Source organism: Zootoca vivipara, chromosome 9 (assembly GCF_963506605.1).
Source record: "Zootoca vivipara chromosome 9, rZooViv1.1, whole genome shotgun sequence".
In the NCBI taxonomy this organism is placed as follows: Eukaryota; Metazoa; Chordata; class Lepidosauria; order Squamata; family Lacertidae; genus Zootoca; species Zootoca vivipara.
Genome location: NC_083284.1, coordinates 68421313 through 68443233, shown reverse-complemented (window position 1 = coordinate 68443233; position 21921 = coordinate 68421313). Strand labels below are relative to the sequence as shown.

At 44.5% G+C, this 21921-nt stretch overlaps 1 protein-coding gene across 7 annotated transcripts in view; it reads right to left on the bottom strand.

The window, feature by feature from the left end:
- The window catches only part of PPARGC1A (PPARG coactivator 1 alpha), a 604317-nt gene that overhangs the window by 40782 nt on the left and 541614 nt on the right, over positions 1 to 21921 (bottom strand). For all 7 annotated transcript variants that reach the window (XM_060278954.1, XM_060278952.1, XM_060278951.1 and 4 more), the window contains one exon: positions 4260 to 4454. In XM_060278954.1, the coding sequence (XP_060134937.1) occupies positions 4260 to 4454 (195 nt within the window). The remainder of the gene's footprint in view (positions 1 to 4259; positions 4455 to 21921) is intronic.

Here is a 21921-nt window from a genome sequence, read left to right as displayed (position 1 = left end):
AGAGATGCATTTTAAATATAAGGACACATTCTACTCATGTAAAAACACCAGGCAGGCCCCACAAATAACCCAGAGATGCATTTTAAATAAAAGGACACATTCTACTCATGTAAAAACATGCTGATTCCCGGACCGTCCACGGGCCGGATTGAGAAGACGATTGGGCCACATCTGGCCCCCGGGCCTTAGTTTGGGAACCCCTGGTTTAAGCCTATAAACGCCGGACTATTCCTGTCTATGCCTAACACATTCTGCTTCATACATAAATGTCCTGCAGGCCTAGAGTCTAGAAATGCACACTGAGAACACAAAATATTTAATAAACAAACAAAAAACTCCACCAATAACCCCCCCCCCAATCAGCCAAGGGCCTGGTTGGAGAGAAATGCTTTCACCTGGTGCCTAAAGATGTGTACTGAAGGCACCAGGAAGCCCTCCCTGGGGAAAGCATTCCAGAAATGGGGAACCATTGCAGGAAAGGCCTATTCTTGGGGAGAGGTGGTTCTGGAGGCATTAATTACAGTGCTAAAAAATCATGGCTCCTGCATGCTCCCACTTGTGCACTGTAGTGCAACCAGAAGTGCAGAAAGCATCGCTGGGCATGGCCCATGGCCCAGGCCATCCCCTGCAATCAAGGCAGAAGTCAGTCATGCAAACTGCACAGTACACACTGGATGTAGTTGGCTAAGTGGGCTGACAGGGTCCAAAGCACAGGCAGAAGTACCCTGACTTTATATATTGTGAGGATCATATGAGAAGTTGCATAGCTCAGTTGGTTAGAGTGTGGTGCTGGTAACACCAAGGTTACAGGTTTGATCCCCTTGTGGGACAGAACACATATTCCTGCATTCATAGAATCATAGAGTTGGAAGAGACCACAAGGGCCATCCAGTCCAACCCCCTGCCAAGCAGGAAACACCATCAAAGCACTCTTGACATATGGCTGTCAAGCCTCCGCTTAAAGACCTCCAAAGAAGGAGACTCCACCACACTTCTTGGCAGCAAATTCCACCGTTGAACAGCTCTTACTGTCAGGAAGTTCTTCCTAATGTTTAGGTGGAATCTTCTTTCTTGTAGTTTGAATCCATTGCTCCGTGTCCACTTCTCTGGAGCAGCAGAAAACAAGCTTTCACCCTCCTCTATATGACATCCTTTTATATATTTGAACATGGCTATCATGTCACCCCTTAACCTTCTCTTCTCCAGGCTAAACATACCCACCTCCCTAAGCCATTGCCCCCTTTTGGACACGTTCCAGCTTGTCAGTATCCTTCTTGAACTGTGGTGCCCAGAACTGGACACAATACTCCAGGTGAGGTCTGCATTGCAGGGCATTAGACTAGATGATCCTCAGGGTCCCTTCCAACTCCACAATTCTTTGATTCTATGATTCAAAATTGCCCACCTGGCTCCTCAAAACTAGAGTTGAGTCACCAGTTGTTTCATGAGCTTTTTAAGGGGAAGGGCACTTCTACTCTCACCCTGAACCTTTACCAGGATTGTCAAGCATAATGAGCGACACAAGAGTTCTGCATTAGTTCCTACAGTAAATGGAAGGAATCTGGCTTCTGTGCTTCTAGCCTTAGATACCACGGAATGGAAAAGATAAAAAGCCTGCTTCACAGAGTTGTCAAAAATACGAGCAACGCAAGATTTACAAAATCATTTTACACACTAATAAGTGATATATTAGTACTTATCCCTAGGTCAAAAATGATGGTTGTTTTTCCCCAAAAAAGGTATGCTGCATTACATTCATGATTTTACAAACAACAGCCTGGGGGGTGGGCACTGTTTTGCCTGGGGAACCAACTACACAACCAATTTCCAATGCAGATTGTGCCCAAGAACATAGGCAAAGACTTTCAGATTCATAAGAGTCATGACCGTATGTTGCCATATCACACAGGGACATAACTACGCACTTTATTTTATATGCATCTGCACAGGGATGCACATTCTCTCCTTCATCACAACCTGTTTGGCTGGAACCAGGGAATGGAGAGAAGTATGAAGCGGAAGGAAAATATAGGAAGCAGAGAGGGGAAAGGAGATTCCAGTTCTCCACAATGTCTTCCTTCCATGTGAGAAATTCACTTGAGCCAAGCATACCAAGAGTCAGTAGTAAACACCTATCAGCATCCACAGCCAACCCGAGTCCTTGAAATTCAAGTCAAACTCAACCATTTTTTAATAAAAAAAGCTTTATATGAATGCTCTGACACATGAACAAGGCTGCAGAACATCAGTCATAAGCATGACTGCCAGCCACTTGCTTTTACCTGAGCAGGGATGGCAAGCTCAAGGACCCATGTACAGAATGGTGCTCAGGTGCCAACAAAATCTAGCCATCCCTGGAGCCAAGCCTTCTTTGCAACACACCTTGCAAAGGTGGTGCACATTAACATGGACCACAGATGAACAAAGAGAAGTAAAATGTAAAGTGATTTGACTGAAGTGATTGTTTTTTGCATGGTTCTGACATCTTCTATTCCGACAAAGTGGAATTCACTTGTCAAAAGACAACTTTTGCCTACAGCAGGGGAAACTCTATCATAGGGATACAAATGCACAATATGAAGGACAATACTACATCTCAATGTAAACAATGCCTGACAACTAGCTAGTTTTTCTGCCAGGCAGAGTGAAGTAACACAAATCTTCTTGGTAGCTGATAAAATCGTTCAGGAAATGTACATTGCAAGCCATCTTGATAGTCAAAACTATAAGATGCTGAACTTCTCGATTCCATTATGACTAAAAGATAAAAGAGTCCTCTGGCAGCAGAATTGGTTTTTGTAAAGTTAGGTGTTGGTGTTTGTTTGTTTTTGAAAATCTTAGCAGTCACTTTTGAAGTGACAGTTCTGACAGCAATGGGTATTTGCTATTAATGAGGGTACTATTCTCTCAAGACAATGACCGCGCCCCACATCAAATGGGGGGGCGCCTTTTGCATGGTCGTGCGCAGCCCCCCAGATCCCAATGCGACTCCTGGTAGTTTGGGCTGGCCTCATCCTCCCCAGGCTGGATACCTGGAGGTCTCCGCCTATACAAAGCAAACTATAGGGTTTGTCCTAACACATTTCTTGAGGGGCCCTTAGCACATCTGAAAGGGAGCATGAGGAGGCATCACACTGGACCCTGTGTGTGCCAAAAAAAGAAAGATTCTGGGACTTCATTTTTTCTCCTCTCCCTTCTCCTTCTAACCCTTGCTTCTGCTGCAGAATACTGATCTGGAACTATGATATTGCTGCCATGGGCTCCTTCACACATTACATTTTTTAGCTGCACATCTAACTTGTGTCTAAAAATGCAAAGCATAAACACTGTCGTGGTTTCCCTCAAAGACTTTAGAGAACTGTAGTTTGACAGCAGTGTTAAACACTATAAACTCTGGGCACCCTAACAGAGATGTAGCTTATTTATTACAATAACCTGAACCTGTTAAAAGTTGGTAGCGTAGCTGTGGCCTTAGAAATTTGGAGGCGTTTTACTGAGTATCAGTAAATCTTTTCAGTTCATTGAGCAAGAGGCTGGCCATTTGATAGGGTCCTAGTCTGCGGCTAGTTTTATAGGAGGCCCATTCTGAGGAGCCACCACTTCATCTTCTTTCCGGCTTGGCAAACGGAGAGCCAACTCTTATCCCTCAGATTTGGCACAGGCGTTTTCAGTTGCCGATTCCCATATGAAAAGAATTCTCTTCCTTTCATCTGCTTACTAACACAATCCAAAGAGTTGTTAACTGATGTGAGCCAAACGTGAATCCAGCCCAGGCATCCCCAAACTTCGGCCCTCCAGATGTTTTGGACTACCAATCCCATCATCCCTGACCACTGGTCCTGTTAGCTAGGGATCATGGGAATTGTAGGCCAAAACGTCTGGAGGGCCGCAGTTATGGGGATGCCTGATCCAGCCATTATCAATGAGCTACCTTGGTAACACATTATTAAAAGTGAAACTTGTACACACATACCAGAGATCTCCTAATGAGAAAACACATATTCAAAATATTCCCTTTCTGAATCAGCAAGTTTGTGCATTATTGGAAGAAAAACATTCAGGCAATACCCTAGTTTCTCCAACAAACATGTTTATCCTGGGCTTTCTGTCTGAAACGCCCAGGTGCGATTAAGCTTTCTTTGGGTTTCCAGTCTAAAAACGAAAAGACCAAACCTTACTGTGACTACATCATACCCATGCAGTGGATAGTGAGAGAGCACCTCCATTTCCCGTTAAAGACTAGGAAGGTAGATTCTTACTAGAGACGGCTCTTCTGCCTCCAGAGGTGGAGGGGTGCCGTCGGGCATCGGTGAAGGGCTGGCATCATTTTCGTTGGTCACATCTGCATCCGTCAGTGCATCAAATGAAGGCAGTCCATCCTCATCCACAGGAATACTGTCCAATGTCTCCGTGAGAACGGCTAGCAAATTTGCCTCATTCTCTTCGTCTATCTTCTGCGGAAGCAGGAAAACAGGGGAGGAAAAAAGGTGAGTCGGGAAAGGGGTTGTAGGACTTACATAGCCTTATTATAACACATGTTTCGGCCCAATTGATTTTTGAGGGCGCAGAGTGCTAACTAACTACCGTACTTTTCTGTGTGTAACATGCCCCCGTGTATAAAATGCCCCCTATTTTGGGGGACTCCAAATTTAGAAAATGGAGGGAGATTGCCCAGAGTTGTTGAGCTTTTGTGAGGGAGGTTGTTGAGCTATTTTGGGGGGGGAACTGCCGAAAATCCCCCACTGCCTCTCACACGCGTCACAAAAGCCACCTATTGTCTGCCAGCAGAAGCAGCCAATCACCCGCCCATTTGCAGCAGCGGCAGCCAATCAACAACAGCCCGTGCCGCAGCCACCAATAACACGGTGCATAACCGCTGACAATCTCCGGCTTGCAGCAAGAACCAACCCCACGTCCTCCCTATGCACTATCCATGTATAAGACAATGCCCAATTTTAGACATAATTTTTGAATTAAAAAATCCTCGTCTTAAACACGGAAAAGTACGGTAACTCAGTTTGAATTTCGGGGTAGCACGCACTTTTTGCAACCGGTGCTCCACATTATGCTTTGCAACATTTCCTCATCCCTTTCCCTATTCTTAATCCAACATGAATATATTTAGCTCAGTCGATACCTGTGTTTCCTATGAACTACACCCAAGATGTCGCTGCAACAACTCACCACCACTGAAACTAACTGATCTAACAAAACTACAAGGATGATGAAGCAAGACAGCTAATGAGGAGAGCTGTACAAGGAGGAAAGTCAAACAGCATTATGGTTCTCTAGATGCCTTCTCCCACTAGCAGAAATGGGAAACTTCTCATTTATATGCTTTTCGAAGAAAAGCAATCAATGCTCTTATTATTAATGGAAAACTCCTGGTTTCTTTTTAAAATAAATGTATTCCGCAGGTTGCCTTTGAAGTTGTCCTTTCCTGTTATGTAGTTTGAGTGCTCAATACAACTACTGTATGCATTTATCTAATTCAGGCTGCAATTATAAAAAAGTAGATTAATTCCTAATCAGATGTGGCTGCAACGTTAATTTGTACTAGATATCTTATTTCAGTACCAGCGACTTGTTTGTGTCAAATCAAATATATTTAATATCCTTGCATTTCTCAATGCAACATGTTCTAATTATCATCCATATATTTGGAAGGCAGGGTGGGGAAAAAAATAAAAGCACTTATTATATTTTAGAGATTTGTCGCAGCAATTATTAATGACTTAGGGCTTGGGAAAACTCCCTGTGGAGCCCATGCAAAGACTTTGCTGGCAGCCAAATACAATTCTCAGTACGAGATAGAAAAGGGAAGCAGGCTAGATATTCTCCACAGATGTCACACTTAAGTAGTTTAATACCACCCAGGAACGGGCAAAGGCGTAGTACCTGAATCACAGGGCAAACCTCAAAATAAAGGTTTTTCTCCATAGAGATTAGCTTAGATTGATCTTAACCGAATTAACTCCTGTTCAGTTAAATCTTCCTTTTGGCAACAGAGCAGTACAGGAAACAATTACACATGCATACAATTATAACGTTTGATCGTTTTGTTATTTCAAGACAAAGTAGAGTTTACAGCCCTATTTCCATCACCCAAGTGTGCAGAATAAATGGGTGTCCCACCGGCGTGTGCTGGACGCAACACTTAATCGGTTTAAGTGCACCTAAAATCCAACGCATGTTGGGTCTGATCACAAAAAAACTTCAGCCCTGGACATTTTGCTCTTTATTGGGGATGAGTAAAGTTTCAACAAATAAAACAACATATACTTCTTTGAAGATGTTATATCATTCTTTCAATAAACCACCCTAAGATCTATGGATGAAGAGTGGTATACAAATCTTAATTTTAACAACAACAATAATAGCAATAATAATAATATACCCAATAAACTTGAATTTTCCCCATTCTCTCTGCCCCTCTCTTATCCTATGGTCTCCCTTGCTGTTAAGGCAATGGGGACTACCGGTACATCAGAAAACCAGGACTAAATTGTTAAGACAGTTTGATAAGTAACAAGGAGTAAGAGACTTCCCTCCCCCATCCCAATTCACACATTGCTAATTACAGCACATGCACATACAGCACACACACATGAAGTCAGTGACGCGAGGGCCTAGTGGTGTGTGACTCTGCTAATTCAGCCCACAGTTATACTATACACTTTTCATGATGTCTAAATGGGGCTTATAATCAGATTCCTTCCCTAAGACCCACTCTGGCTTCACTGGGATGGTTGCCACGGCCTTCACAGTTGTATCCACTCTGGTCAGGGGCCATTTATGGGATTTTGCCAGGGCCCCAAACTCTAGCAATGTATTGTATATGCAAGGCAAATGATTCTCAACCCCTTGGGGGTTTCAAGTAGGCACCAGAATTTAGCATAAAGATGAAATGTGAAGCAAATGTTGAGGTTCCTCCTCAAGTAAAAATAAGCTGTGAGGATTTCGAGGCAAGTTTTGTTAAGAGCCTAATGAAATGACCCAGTGGGAAGTTTCCACACATCATTAGGTTGCCATCAGATGAAACGGTCCCGCCTCGTCCAGAAACATTTGTGGAATTTAAAAGGAAGCGCAAACCTCTCTTGGAAGACTCTGCACATAAACAAGGAATTAGAAGAACTAAATAGGAAGAAGCCTTTATGAATGATTTGTATGCCTAATTCTATCTGGGATAGTGATCACAGGACCAGCCCAAGACATTTTGGCCCCTAAGGCAAACCACAAAATGGTACCCACCGCCACCAGGGAAGAAGGGATGGGGAAAGATCGACATCAGGAACAAGGCGGATGGAAAGTTCTACATCGGAATCTGCTGCCCCTGTGGATCCCGCTGCCAGAGGCAGTCGCCCCAGTTTACCTCATGAGTGGGCTGGCCCTGGGTGGTCCAACTCCCCTAAAGGAGAGAACCATAACCAAGAACTACAACTTAAAGAACTATGGGAGTCCTTCATGCCACTCGTTCTACAAGCAGAATATCTTGGGCATGTATGACTGGAGTGGATCCACTTCTGCTGTGTCCTCCCCTCAGCCAGCTGCTTTCCAGCCCCCACAGCAGAACTTTGTCTTTAAAAAAAATCCTTTCCAGGTCAGCATTCTTTCTTTGATAATACGGACCCTCGCAGAAACTCCAGCATTTGCTGTCCCAGCGCTTGGCATCTGCGCTTTCAAACAGACACTGAAGCGCCCCGACATTCAAAGTCGGAGTGTGGAGTGGACACTGGCCCTCATCATAGCAATTTCCATTAGTTTTTTGTACAAGTTTCAAACAATCAAACACCCCTCAGAGGAAAGCAAATGATGTGACAAAGAGGACTCTGTTAGAACAATTAATGTCACTTTCCATTATTGCTCCAGTCCCAATTTACAGAGCAAATAAATCAAAGTCACCACAGACGGTGGTACGCTACCCAGCCAACACATGTCTGTTCACAAATGACGTCGGGAGATAACCTTTGCGAAGCTTCGCCATGTTGCTGGCGCCGAAAACACTGTTTTATACGGAAACATTTTTATTAGTAGCCAAAGCAGCGCTGAGAAAAGGTAGTAAGAAGGAAAGGGTCTTGTTTTGCTCTCCTTCTCCCAGAGCAATAGGAAGTTGCAGGGCCAGCCTTTTACAGGGTCCATTCATTCTCTTGAGAAATGAGTGTATTGATGGTCTGTGAAATGGGTGTATTTACAAGTATAGAAATAAGAGCGGGAAGGGGCGTTAAATAGCCATAGCCATTACGCTGATGCCTCCTCAGGCTCATGCCTCCTCGCCTCCCATCAGATGTCAAGGAAATAAACAACTATCTGACTTTTAGAAGCCATCTGAAGGCAGCCCTGTTTAGATAAGTTTTTTAATGTCTGAAGTTTTATTGTGTTTTTAATATTCTGTTGGGAGCCGGCCAAGGTGGTTGGGGAGACCCGGTATAAGTAATAAATTATCATCATCATTATTATTATCTATTCTGTAGTGTCCTCACTCATGCAAGTAAAATGGAGAGAGAGAGATTCCCCATTCTAGCCAGTGGAAGCATTTCTTGCTGTGTGTAGAAGTCTCTGCCTTGAGGAACTTACAATCTATTATTAGGCACGGGGAGACAACAGAGGAAGGGAAGGGAGGCGGGGAGAGAAAATGCATTTGTTGCTTGGTTACAGTAGCATATGGAGCTTGGAAACTAAGGGATTGTGCTAAGGAATTTGTGGGGAAGTGGATTTGAAGCTGGATCTGCTGCATCAGGTGGGCTGGCCTACCCCAGGTTTAAGGGACTGCACAGGTGGAATGTGAGACTTGCTCACCTGACTAAAAGGAGTTGTCTTTAAAACCATATCAGTTCTTGTCCCGCATCATCACTTTTGCTCAACCCAATCCAACAGCAAATCAGTTTTTCCCCAGCTACTATCCCAAAATATGTCACCAAAATCCAGTAGCTAGTACCCACAGCACATCAAAGACGATAATTTCAGCTAGCAAAAGAAACTCAGAGAAGGTCATTTTGCATAACCAAAAAGTGTGATTGCAATTATTATCGTAACAGATCCGTCTCCGAGTAACGTTCATTAAAGTGTCGGCTCCCTGCTTTGTGCTTGTGGTGTGAGCGCTGGTGTTGACAGCGCAGGGAGAAAGCTTTGCTGCAGCCAAAAGCTGTAAATTTCACTATTCCAGCATTGCTACTTATGAAGCTCATCTTCCACATGGGACATTCCAGCAATTATATGAGGTGGCCTCATCCTGAAGAGGGCTGAGCAGTTCCAGACAGGTGCTGAGCAGGAGGATCAATGAGCGAGAGCGCCGCACTCAGCACCCTGCTGAAACGATCCCATAAATAGTCTGGATGGCACTGTGAATGTGTGCCATATAGAGATTTCCTAAATACTTGAGCAGAAAACAACAACAACTTTCCAAGCAGTGGTGTTTTTTTTGCCAAAATGAATTTGTCCATATTTTCAACAGTAAAAAAATTACATTAATTAGTATTAAAAATCTCAAGTTTCCCCCTACATTGATTCACAACACAAGTCGTGCGGCAGTCTCACACCTAGTGTTGTCTAGTATGAAAAACAGAGGAGGCACATTATTCATTGATGTAAAACTTATTATTACAGCTAATAGTTATCATCATGGATAATAATTAACCAAAAAGAACCTCAAACTGGCACCAGATGAATTTTTTATTTTATTTTTTAGAACCTAGACTCTTTTTGAAAAAGAACATACAGCTCCTGTTCATGAAGAGGACTCTCCTTGTTTGTCAAGTTCCCTGAGCATTTTTTGTTCAGTTTTTTCTCTATCCAGTGTCAGCTCAAAGTTTACTTCCCCTTCTGTTTTCATGGTCATTTTTCAACACGACCTGCCTTTCCCGTTTTCTATGTAACGGAAGAAACCCCCAAACAAAATTGTTTGAAATACTATACAACCACACTATGCTTTAATTCTTTCAATGAAGCCCACTCAATTAGAAATCCCAGTACTGTTCTTTGGCACTGTCAGAACATTTGACCCCAAAATATTAAAATAAACTGAGTATTTTGTGACAAGATCTATGCAGAACTCAAACCGAAGGTAGCATTTCAGCGAGAAAGGGTGTTTATGCATAGCTGCCGAGTTCTCCCTTTTTAAAAGGGAAATTCTCTTATGCTGAATGGGCTTCCTCGCGAGAAAAGGGAAAACTTGGCAGCTATGGTTTATGTAGGAAATAGGCTAGAAAGGAACAGTATCACCCAATTATCTTCCTCGGACACGATCACAAAATACTGACAATACGTTATGGATATGGGAATCACTTTTGGAAGCATAAGCTACAGATGGTGCTTATGGCTGCATTCTTGGTCAGTTAAGTACAAAGGTGCCTCTCTAAATTCATTGCATCAATAACCTTAGTCAGATATTACTTCTGAAGCGTTAATTAGCATGTGAGGAGGCGGCGGCAGGAACAAGCACTCTGCCCATTCCACTGCAGTCCAGCTTACAGGAAGTGACGGTCTGCAGCAGGCAGACATGCTTCCATGGAGATTCCTTTCCCATTTTAGAACGCTGCATAAGCAGGGTTCTAAAAAGCATGGAAACCGCCACAGATACAAAAGGCTCCCTGCTGCAATCACCTTCTGCAAGACAAACCATGGCTTTTTTGTGAACAAGCAAATGCTTGGGCTCGTGGAGCAGAGATCACAGTCACTTTGTTCCTTCCCCATCATTTTGCTGCTGCTCTGAGAAGGGACCCAGGTGGCGCTGTGGTTAAACCACTGAGCCTAGGGCTTGCTGATCAGAAGGTCGGCGGTTTGAATCCCTGTGATGGGGTGAGCTCCCGTTGCTTGGTCCCAGCTCCTGCCAACCTAGCAGTTTGAAAGCACGTCAAAAATGCAAGTAGATAAATAGGAACCGCTACAGCGGGAAGGTAAACGGCGTTTCCATGTGCTGCTCTGGTTTGCCAGAAGCGGCTTTGTCATGCTGGCCACATGACCTGGAAGCTATACGCCGGCTCCCTTGGCCAATAATGCAAGATGAGCGCGCAACCCCAGAGTAGGTCACGACTGGACCTAATGGTCAGGGGTCCCTTTACCTTTACCTGAGAAGCTGTAAGTTCCACTTAGTGTTTTCATCCAAACTGAAGTTTAGCCTCCTTCAGACAAACCAGTAACTCCTTTCAGCTGTAACTCCTACATTCGGTGCCAAATGTATCCTACTCGCTGGATCAGGCAAACTAATACCACTGTACTGGAAGAAGCAAAGATTTCCAGTGTTGAAGCAATGATTTTTCAACATCAACTTCGTTGGACTGGTCACGTTGTGTGGATGCCTGATGATCGTCTTCCAAAGCAACTACTCTATTCCGAACTTAAAAATGGAAAGCGTAATGCTGGGGGTCAGCAAAAGAGGTTTAAAGACTGTCTCAAGGCAAATCTAAAAAAAGTAGTATAAACGCCAACAACTACCGTAAGTAAATTTTCACAAAATACCCTCCACCCTCCTCAAGCTGATGCATTGTTTCGGTATAAATTCAAGCTTTTCTGGCATTAACACATTTCCAAAACTCTACTAAAAGCTGAGGGGGAATACTCTTGCATGTTTTCTTGCTTCTAATGAGCTGTTGCAGTTCAGAAGTTTCCATTCCGAGCTGACAATTAAGTTTCTAATAAATGGGGGAGCTACTAATTGACTTGTCTCACAAATACACTACCTTGCTAGCAACCTGTAGCGACACATTTTACATCCTTTGACCAGAAATCATTCACAGTTGTTGCAAGCTGCTAAATGATTAGATTTCAGTTGTGTAAACTGCCTATCTTCCCTCTCGTTGGCACCAAGGCTTTGATTTTGAATGCAGAGAATGAAAAGGACAATGAGCTATCAGACTCTTGACTGCGCTAACAGAACCAGAACGATAAGATACTGGTGCAATTGTTGTGGTCCCTATTATATATATGTGTGTGTAATTGAAACCACAGAAATGCAGTCTTATTTGATTCAGAACCAAAAGGTCACTCAACTCAATTTATAGTTGACGCTGAGCACAATATTGAAAAACACCTGAAAGCAAACGATCTTATCAGCAGTTTGGGCCTCAACGTTTACTGACTACATGAGATAATATGCTGATTACTAAATAAATGCATTAACTGTGTTTTGCACACGAGGGATGTTTAAATGTGTCCAGAACTTGATGGTGGCAGATTCATTGCCAGCTACCTTACCATTAGCATATTAAGTGCATTTTTATAATGCCAAGAAACATGGTGGGTTCCCCTTCCAGTCTCTGCAAAATCAATCCTCATCACGCAACACAAATCAGGGCAACACCTTACACTGGGCCTGACTTATGAATAGGGATGATCCCAGCACATTTGTCCATGTGCAAAGTGAGCAGAAAAAGGAGGAAGCCTGGATGAAGCTCCTTCTGTGAAGTGGGCATGAGAACACACTCAACGCACCACTCTGCAGCAAACAATTGCTGCCGCAGGGTCAAGCTAAACATGATGGTAAAATGAAAGTTTATTGCAGACCCACTGTGGTCTTGATCTCTCTCTCTCTGTGTAAATCAGATCCACAGTGGATTAATGTCTTCCTCTCCCCAGTGGCATAGCATGGGTTGCCGGTGCCTCGCAAGGGGGTGGGAGGGAGGGAAACGGGCAGAGTATGCATGCACATTCAACTGCCTGATGGCACCAGCATCACCCAGGAGATCACAGCCTCAGAGATAAGAAGAGTCATTTCAGTGTCTGGAGAGGTCATTTCCTGGTTTGCATGGAGAAGCTGCTTTCAATGGAGCCCAGCAATGGAAGCATGCAGCTGTACTGAAGCAGCACTGGGGATTGAAATTTTGCATCCCTAAAAATGTTGCCCCTGGTGCAACAGCCCCATGCTATGCCACTACCTCTCCCCCTTATTATAATCTTCATCTTCTTCATCTGGACCAGGGGCACCAGCTTGGCTTCCCCCCTTTTTGGGGGGGGGATCCAAAGCTTATACTCTGGGGCAAGCTACAAAGTAAAATGCCACATCTAGTTTGGCCCTTAGTTTGGCCGTAGTCAGAAGCAGGGGATGGCAACTACAGCAAGAAAACTATTACTTTGGATACTGTCATTCTGCTGACAAATAATCTTACCTAGAGACATCCTCAGGCCATCACTGGAGAACAAGCAGACCTTTAGATTGTTGTTGTAAGCAATCTTGTAGGATTGCAAAACTTGGTGTCTTAGGTGAAAGCAGGATGCTCCCAAAACAAATCTGTTCACGCTTTTATTTTCCCAATTTGGATCATTCTGATCCCAGGGTTGTTTCCAACGTGTTACAAAACGTACAAACAAACCTACGATGTACACATTACTTGAGAGCAGTTTATTGAGACCCAATCATTAAAACACAGCATGAAAATATAAAACCGAGTAAGCGGAAATCACTGATTTACACCGAAAGGCTAGGAGAATAAAAATGTTTTCACTCGGCAGTGGAAACCCCTTAGAATTTTTATTACCTGTGTCTCATGAAGAAGGGAATTCCACAATTGGGCTGACGGGGCAAGAACAAGGAAGGCTCTCTTTTGTACATAGCAGGGCAAACCCACTAGAGGGGGAAATGACCAAAACACTCACACAGGGTGTAGGATGGTTGCTACGGCAGACGGTGTTTTAACATGTCAGAGGAAACCAGGCCACTTGCACCCTCACCTGGTCTCTGTAATTATCTTTGACTTTAGCTCAAGGAGTCCTGTTACACAGACTCTGCTACCTGAGGAGCACCAGATCTTTGCCCACTTCAGATTCTGATACTCCTGTAGCTGTAAGGAACTCTATGGCTCATCAGTCTCTATCCATCACCACAGCACTTCGGGCTGCCAGTCCATCAGCACTTATGTGCTACACACATACCACTTCAGCTACTCAGCTGAAAAAGTGGAAATGTGAAGGTCCGTGGAAAAATGGTAGTGGGAAGAAGTAGGAGGGAGCTAGCCTGTCATTTTGTGGCATTCAAGTCTTCTGACCATACTGCCACACAATCCCGCAGCTCAACCTAGGTAGCTAACATCAGGAAATAAAACTTTATTATTTAAAAAGAAGCAAATGGTTGGAAATGTAACACTCTTCCAACCTTGGATTCAAATGATAAACAGGTGGTAAGTGGAAATAGGGCCTTCTCTGTGGTGAAAGAGGAGAGCGCAAAATATGGTCTGAAGCTCAACATCAAAAAAACCAAGATCATGGCCACTGGTCCCATCACCTCCTGGCAAACAGAAGGGGAAGAAATGGAGGCAGTGAGAGATTTTACTTTCTTGGGCTCCTTGATCACTGCAGATGGTGACAGCAGTCACGAAATTAAAAGACGCCTGCTTCTTGGGAGAAAAGCAATATCAAACCTAGACAGCATTTTAAAAAGCAGAGACATCACCTTGCCTACAAAGGTCCGTATAGTTAAAGCTATGGTTTTCCCAGTAGTGATGTATGGAAGTGAGAGCTGGACCATAAAGAAGGCTGATCGCCGAAGAATTGATGCTTTTGAATTATGGTGCTGGAGGAGACTCTTGAGAGTCCCATGGACTGCTAGAAGATCAAACCTATCCATTCTTAAGGAAATCAGCCCTGAGTGCTCCCTGGAAGGACAGATCGTGAAGCTGAGGCTCCAATACTTTGGCCACCTCATGAAAAGAGAAGAATCCTTGGAAAAGACCCTGATGTTGGGAAAGATTGAGGGCACTAGGAGAAGGGGACGACAGAGGACAAGATGGTTGGACAGTGTTCTCGAAGCTACGAACATGAGTTTGACCAAACTGTGGGAGGCAGTGCAAGACAGGAGTGCCTGGCGTGCTCTCGTCCATGGGGTCACGAAGAGTCGGACACGACTAAACGACTAAACAACAACAAACCTCATTACAGAATTATCTCCACAGAAACATCCACTACTCTGTCATATAGGCAAGTTGAAATGGGTTTGTTTCCCCAGGCGTTTAGCAGCTGGTTGTTCTTGGAAAGTGAATTTTACATTCTGAGTCTAATTTTTACTCTTCTTGAGATGGTTCTTGCAAGCTGGGGATGCTCTGCAAAAAAGAAGAACAGCAAACCAAGCATTCCAGCCCCATTCTCCTGTGACTGAAGCTAAAAGCCTGGTTACTTGGAACAGTGACATCAACAACCCAAGCTAATCCTTGAGGACATTGCCCAGCCCCAGAAAGGCCTAGCACTCTGTCATCGCCACAAACAAGAAGGGATATGGGCAGCATTCTTCCTCCTATGGTCCTTCCATAAATCCATCTGGCTATCAAGTCTCCAAGGCAATCCAATTACACAGCCAGCTTGTGTTGATGCCAGAGGCCTAGCAAGACTCAACCATTGTTTACCACACCAAGGAATGACTTTAATTACTTAAGATAATCCAAAATGCCTTGTGGAAACATGTTGATATGCTTAATTAAGAAATGACTGGAGTCACTCAATGCTCTCAATGAAGACTTGGGCTTTTTAAATCTTTCTATTTCAACTCAATAATATTTAGCAACACTCTCTCTTTTGTGAGGTCAGCCTGTCCTTCCTTTCTTTGCCCCCTTTCCCCCCTACAGGTGCTTAGGACGGTATTGTTTTAGTACACAATTTAACACTATCAAGTTAAAAAGGGTCAGGCTCATAGGTCTGTATATCCCTGGGTCTCTGTTCCCTATTTTGTACTCCATTTGCTCTTCTCCAGTCACCTGGGACCAAAACAGTTCACACGCAGTCCTCAAATAGGTACCATTAAACTCTGGCTCAGTCTGCCCAGGTTAGAGCTCCATGAAACTCAAGAACCTGCAAATATTCAGCTACTCGTAAAAAGGTGTTAGAATCGGATGGTATCTCTGCATATTGTGTAGCACCTAGTGCACAGAGTTGTTATTAAGGATTACTGCGGGAAACGCACTGTGTAGCACACTGAACACTTTAAATGTGCCAAGTACTATTCTTATTACGCACACAGATATCAACGCTGCAGGGTAGCTTCTTCCTCTCTAGGTTCTGGGGCCTTGCCATATTTCCTTCCTCATAGGCCGGCCGGTGTCATGCCTTGCCCAGCCAGAAGACTAAAATAGAAATGAACTGCACAGATATCACTCTCACATGCCTACAAGTTGCTGAATGCTTGTGGGTTCAGGTGTGCCTCAATTTGTGTAGAATAATGGGGGCTATTTCCACCCTCCCTCTTTTTAAAGGCCATTTCAGTTGCTCTTATTTAACTACATAACGGGCTCAATCACAGAGTGGAGTTCACCTGCGGTCTCCTGCACTTTTGGCCTGCGGCCTCACCAACCCTGGGATGCAACTCCCCAAAGTTCTGCTCACTAGGGAATATATTCCTTTGGCTGAAAAGGGTTCCCTACACTAAGCTATCAATGAGACACAAGGGAAGAGAAAATCTCTTTGGGCACATCTGCAACAACTGTTTTTGCTGGGTTACAACCGAGGAACAACCAGCACATGCCACACCTCAGCCAGTTGTATCTCCTGAACTCAGTCCTCCACACATTGAATGGGCAAATGTGCTGTGGTAGCTGTGAAACATTTTAGGTAGTATTCAACTCATGGGCAGGCCCACTGAAGTTAATAGTCACAACTTGGGTGCATCTGGACTCACAGCTGTCCATGGAGGCACAGGTCAATTCTGTGTCCAGGGCAGCTGTCTATTAGCTCCATCTGGTACGCAGGCTGAGACCCTGCCTGCCTGCAGACTGTCTCGCCAGAGTGGTGCATGCTCTGGTTATCTCCCACTTGGACTACTGCAATGCGCTCTACGTGGGGCTACCTTTGAAGGTGACCTGGAAACTACAACTAATCCAGAATGCGGCAGCTAGACTGGTGACTGGGAGCGGCCACCGAGACCACATAACACCGGTCTTGAAGGATCTACATTGGCTCCCAGTATGTTTCCGAGCACAGTTCAAAGTGTTGGTGCTGACCTTTAAAGCCCTAAATGGCCTTGGTCCAGTATAACTGAAGGAGCGTCTCCACCCCCATCGTTCTGCCCGGACACCGAGGTCCAGCACCGAGGGCCTTCTGGCGGTTCCCTCGTTACGAGAAGCCAAGTTGCAGGGAACCAGGCAGAGGGCCTTTTCGGTGGTGGCGCCCGCCCTGTGGAACGCCCTCCCTTCAGATGTCAAAGAGAAAAACAGCTACCAGATTTTTAGAACACATCTGAAGGCAGCCCTGTTTAGGGAGGCTTTTAATATTTAACAGATTATTTTATTTCATTTTTCTGTGGGAAACCCAGCCAGATGGGTGGGGTATAAACAATAAATTAATAATAATAATAATAATAATAATAATAATAATAATAATAATAATAATAATTTCAGTGGGTCTACCCTGAGTTGTACTCAATTCAACACCTATCATTTTTACATGTTATCAGGGATCGGCCAGAGCTGTAAGCAAATGTACACAGATCTTCTAGATCAGGAACAGCTTTTCTGTACGTCCGGCCAGATGCTGAGCTCACCCACCCATAGGCAGATAGATGGAGCAGCCAACCTGTCAATCACCTGACCACAGAATAATAGAATTGTAGAGCTGGAAGGGACTCTAAGGGTCATCTAATCCCCTGCAATGCAGGAATCTCAACACACAGTCTCCCACCCAATTTGAAACCATACCAGACCGACCCTGCTTAGCTTCTGCACCATTTCTACTCTGTTTAAACTATTCCCTTTTAAACATATTTATATATTCACTTTCATTAAAAACGATTGATTTGGTTTACAGAATAAAATAAAAGGCAGCTACCTCTGCAAATGCAGGCACACCTCCAAATCTACCCTTGATTTCTGCAGGAAGCCCAATTTCCTTTGCGGCACAGTTTGAACTCAAGCTGTACTTCAAAGGAGATCCCAGCCAATCCAAGTAGGGCTTGCAAATAACTGTTGATCAGCCCTGTCTCCAAGCCTCGCTTTCTGCATGGATCAGCCACAGCTTGATCGGAAATGCCAGAGAGTAGCCAATCCCAGCAGGGCTTGACATCGCCATCAATCGCACGAGTGGCATGGACTTCTGAGTCCTGCTTTCTGCAGGGATTGGCTACACTTAGAGGAGCTCTGATTGGAAGCTTCCAAGTGGAACCAATTAAACTGGGCCTTGCATGTGGTGCCAAATAGAAGCCCTGCTTGACATGGATCAGAAGGGGATTTTAAAACTCCTGGTTGTTCCTTTGCAGCTGCATCTTTACCCGCCTCACACCTGACGTCAACGAGGCCCACAGGCTGCAGAATTCCCACCAATGCTATAAATAGTCCAAGGAAACATATGCAAAGTGCTTTGATCACATAGTGATGCCGTTTAAGTGTTTGGTATTATTTTTATTATTTAACTACACTAATCGAAAGCCTCCTTCCAAAGAAAGCTGTGCAAATGTTCAAGCCAAAATGAACGATCCAATAATAATAATAATAATAATAATAATAATAATAATATATTATTTATACCCCGCCCATCTGGCTGGGTTTCCCCAGCCACTCTGGGTGGCTTCCAACCGAATATTAAAACAGTACAGCATTAAACATTAAAAACTTCCCTAAACAGGGCCGCCTTCAGTTGTCATCTAAAAGTAAAATAGTTACTTTTTGCCTTGACATCTGCTGGGAGGGCATTCCACAGGACGGGTGCCACTACCGAGAAGGCCCTCTGTCTAGTTCCCTGTAACCTCACTTCTCGCAATGAGGGAACCGCCAGAAGGCCCTCGGTGCTGGATCTCAGTGTCCGGGCTGAATGGTGGGAGTGGAGACGCTCCTTCAGGTATACAGGACCGAGGCCGTTTAGGGCTTTAAAGGTCAGCACCAACACTTTGAATTGTGCTCGGAAATGTACTGGGAGCCAGTGTAGATCTCTCAGTTGTCGCTGTCTGAGGACTATCCCTGCCTTCACCCCAAACAAAACAAAACAAAACAAAACAATATCATAAAAAACCACAGTTCAAGCTGCCACATAACAATTTTGTATATACAGCCCCTCAGTTGGTTAGCTTGCCCCTTGACTAATAGGTGGGTCTGCTTTCACACGACTCAAGCAAGTGTACTTGATTTGCACGCAACCACCAAACCTACAGGATTTGTGACATACCAAGATAAAACACAACCTAACAACCTAACAACACAACCTCTCCTGATTTTGCCACCTGCCTGCATCTGCAAGGAAAGCTGCCAAGTACTGGAAGGCTGGTGGGTCACATGTTTCGTGGGCCTGGGTCACACGCCAGCAGTGAGGAGGTGGAAGAGAGACAGACCAAGGATTATAAATAGCAACACATGTAGAAGTATACAGAGTAACATACCATAACCTCCAACATTCCTCAGATGAAAACAGGGGCATTTCTCACTCTCCCCTCACCGCAACTGATCCTTTCTGACCCCCACATCAGGCCCGTCAAAGCCATAGAGGCTAGTGGCGTGGAGAACCACGACGCCAGGCGCTGGAGGGCGCTGGAAGGGCGCCAAGTGAGCGCAGGGTTCCGGCGATCTGGCCAGGACTGCACTCCTTCTCCGAGGACTCCACGCTGTGCCTCCTTGTTTCCCCAGCGCTGGGTTCCTCTCAGTCGAGCTTCGCCACTAGCGCGTGCACAGCGCCCAAGCAGCTCTTCCTGGTCCCGCGGTGCGCATGCTGGTGGCGAAGCTTGACTGAGCGGAACCCAGCGCTGGGGAAACGAGAAGGAGGTGCAGCGCGGAGTCCTCGGAGGTGGCCTCCCACTGCTGCCGCGGTCCGCTTGGCACTCCCGGGCCCTTGGAGATGCTCTGAAGGGGGGTGCTGGAGGGATCTAGCTCCAGGGCGCTGGATGGGTTTGAGATGGCCCTGCCCCCCATTCAACACACACCCAGAGCATTTCCTATGAGAAGGGCAGCCCTGTTTAGGGAAGTTTTCTTCAGAAAACCCCTTAATCCCGATTTCATTTTAGTTTATTATTTGGTACATTTTACAAACAGAAAAGCACACACCGATAAATACGCTTTAGAAAGGGGCAAGATTCGATGCGGACACAGAAAACGTTTCTTTGTTAAACAAGCTCTAGCTCATCCTCTTCCCCAAATTCAGCAGCAGTGGCACAACTGGTGGGAAAAATAGGGGCATTCCAGGATCAAATCAGAAGCCATCATTCTTTCATATGGCTTTCATAAATCCAGGACTGCCTCTGGAAAACTGGGACACTTGGAGGGTGTGACATACAAAGTTCTCACTTAACAAAGATTCCTTGAGTGCAGCCCATCTGCACAGTCTTATCCCATTTCTCTGTAACGTTTTTAGGCTTTACAATCACGGTTGATGAAATTCGCCTTGGTACTAACCAGAGTTTTGCTGGTTTGCTCCTGCTGTTCTTTCAGTGACAACAGGACTGGAGCGCTTGATGTAGCAGCGCAGTGTTGGGAGACATGGCAGAGCTGCATTCCTTGCATTCAGAGATTACATTTATGGACAAAACTGAACAGACTGCTCATTCTCTGATAGCCTTTTAAAAATCGAGTGCCATTTGCTCACCGCCACTCAGTGCAAAAGAGGCGCATGAAAGTTTATCTTCAGCTTTAGCACCAACTGAAGGTTGCAGACTGATGGCAAACATGACTATAAACTGCTCTTTTGAATTCCTGAAATTGAAGTGCGACACATCTCAGTGTATGCGATATCCTTGTGGGACCACCGTATTTTAGTTTTTCATCAAACAGTAAATGGAGGTGCGGAATACTCCACTAGAAATGTAGCAGACCCACTTGCATCAGAAGGTGAATGGCCCCTATAATGAGGGATTGGGGAAACTGGTGGCAGACTAAAAAACACTGGCTCCCAATCAGGGATGTAGCATCCCTAGTCCATCAACTCTGAAGGGCCACATCTCCTATCATCCACTGACTATAGCAGTCATGATGACCAAGGCTGATGGGAACTGGAATCCAATAACTGGTGATTCTCCAGCCCTGTCCCAGGAGCCGCAGCATATCCACATTATAATGATACAATGGAAGTGGGTGGATTGGGGATCAGTTTCTCAATGCTCACCATTGAAAATCTGCAGCTCCCCAAAAATGTATTCAGCAGCAGCTATGGAGCCTTTTCATGGCATGCATTTGAAACTCGGGAGAGAAGAGGAGAAACAGCATGCAAGCAACGAATCAAGCGTTCCTTCCTTCCTCTGCCATGTTATAAAATGGGCAGCCAGGCTACTGTTTTTTTGTTTTGTTTATTTAAATGTTTATTAATTTTCATCTGATACAAAAAAAAATTGCAAAGGAATCAAACAACTGAAAAACAAAGTTGCAACTTTTGGTTTGTAACTCATGTTGCAAGTAAGGGAAGAGGGAGTATGGTAAATATATTATTTGCAGTACAACTGAAATTACTCTTTTACTTTTAGACTGGCCTCTTCTGTGCACACAAACACACACACACACACACCAGAATTCTGCAAAAAGTTACGAATCTCTACAAATCACTAATAGCAGCTGAAAGAACAGAGGTTCTGTTTTGCCAGCTATGAAGTTGTAATGCCTGCCTGTGACCCCCCTCCCCTATCCTTGCCCCCCATATTATGCTGCTTCTATAAAAATCCTACTGTTTTTATTTATCTGCTTCTACAATTTCAAAACACTGGAGCTTGACATTTTGGTCTCTGACAAGCTACACTTAATATTAGGATGCTTGGGGGGGAAATCCATAGCAGGGGTGGGAGGGGGTGGGACTCTCTTAATACAAAGATAGGCTGGAACATTTTCACCGCAAATGGTTTGTTTCAGCTATCTCTCTTCCTCATGTAAGACGGAAATCAGACAGCTTATTCGCTTAGCTTGTTAGGCCAGGTTAAAGGGATGCATTGCTGAAAAAGCTCTTACAGAAGCTTACTCCTAGGCTAAAAATAGCAAGCACTAGAGAATTATCTTAAATACTACCAAACTTGTTCTGTGCTGTGAATGCAGATAACTGTAATATGTTTCC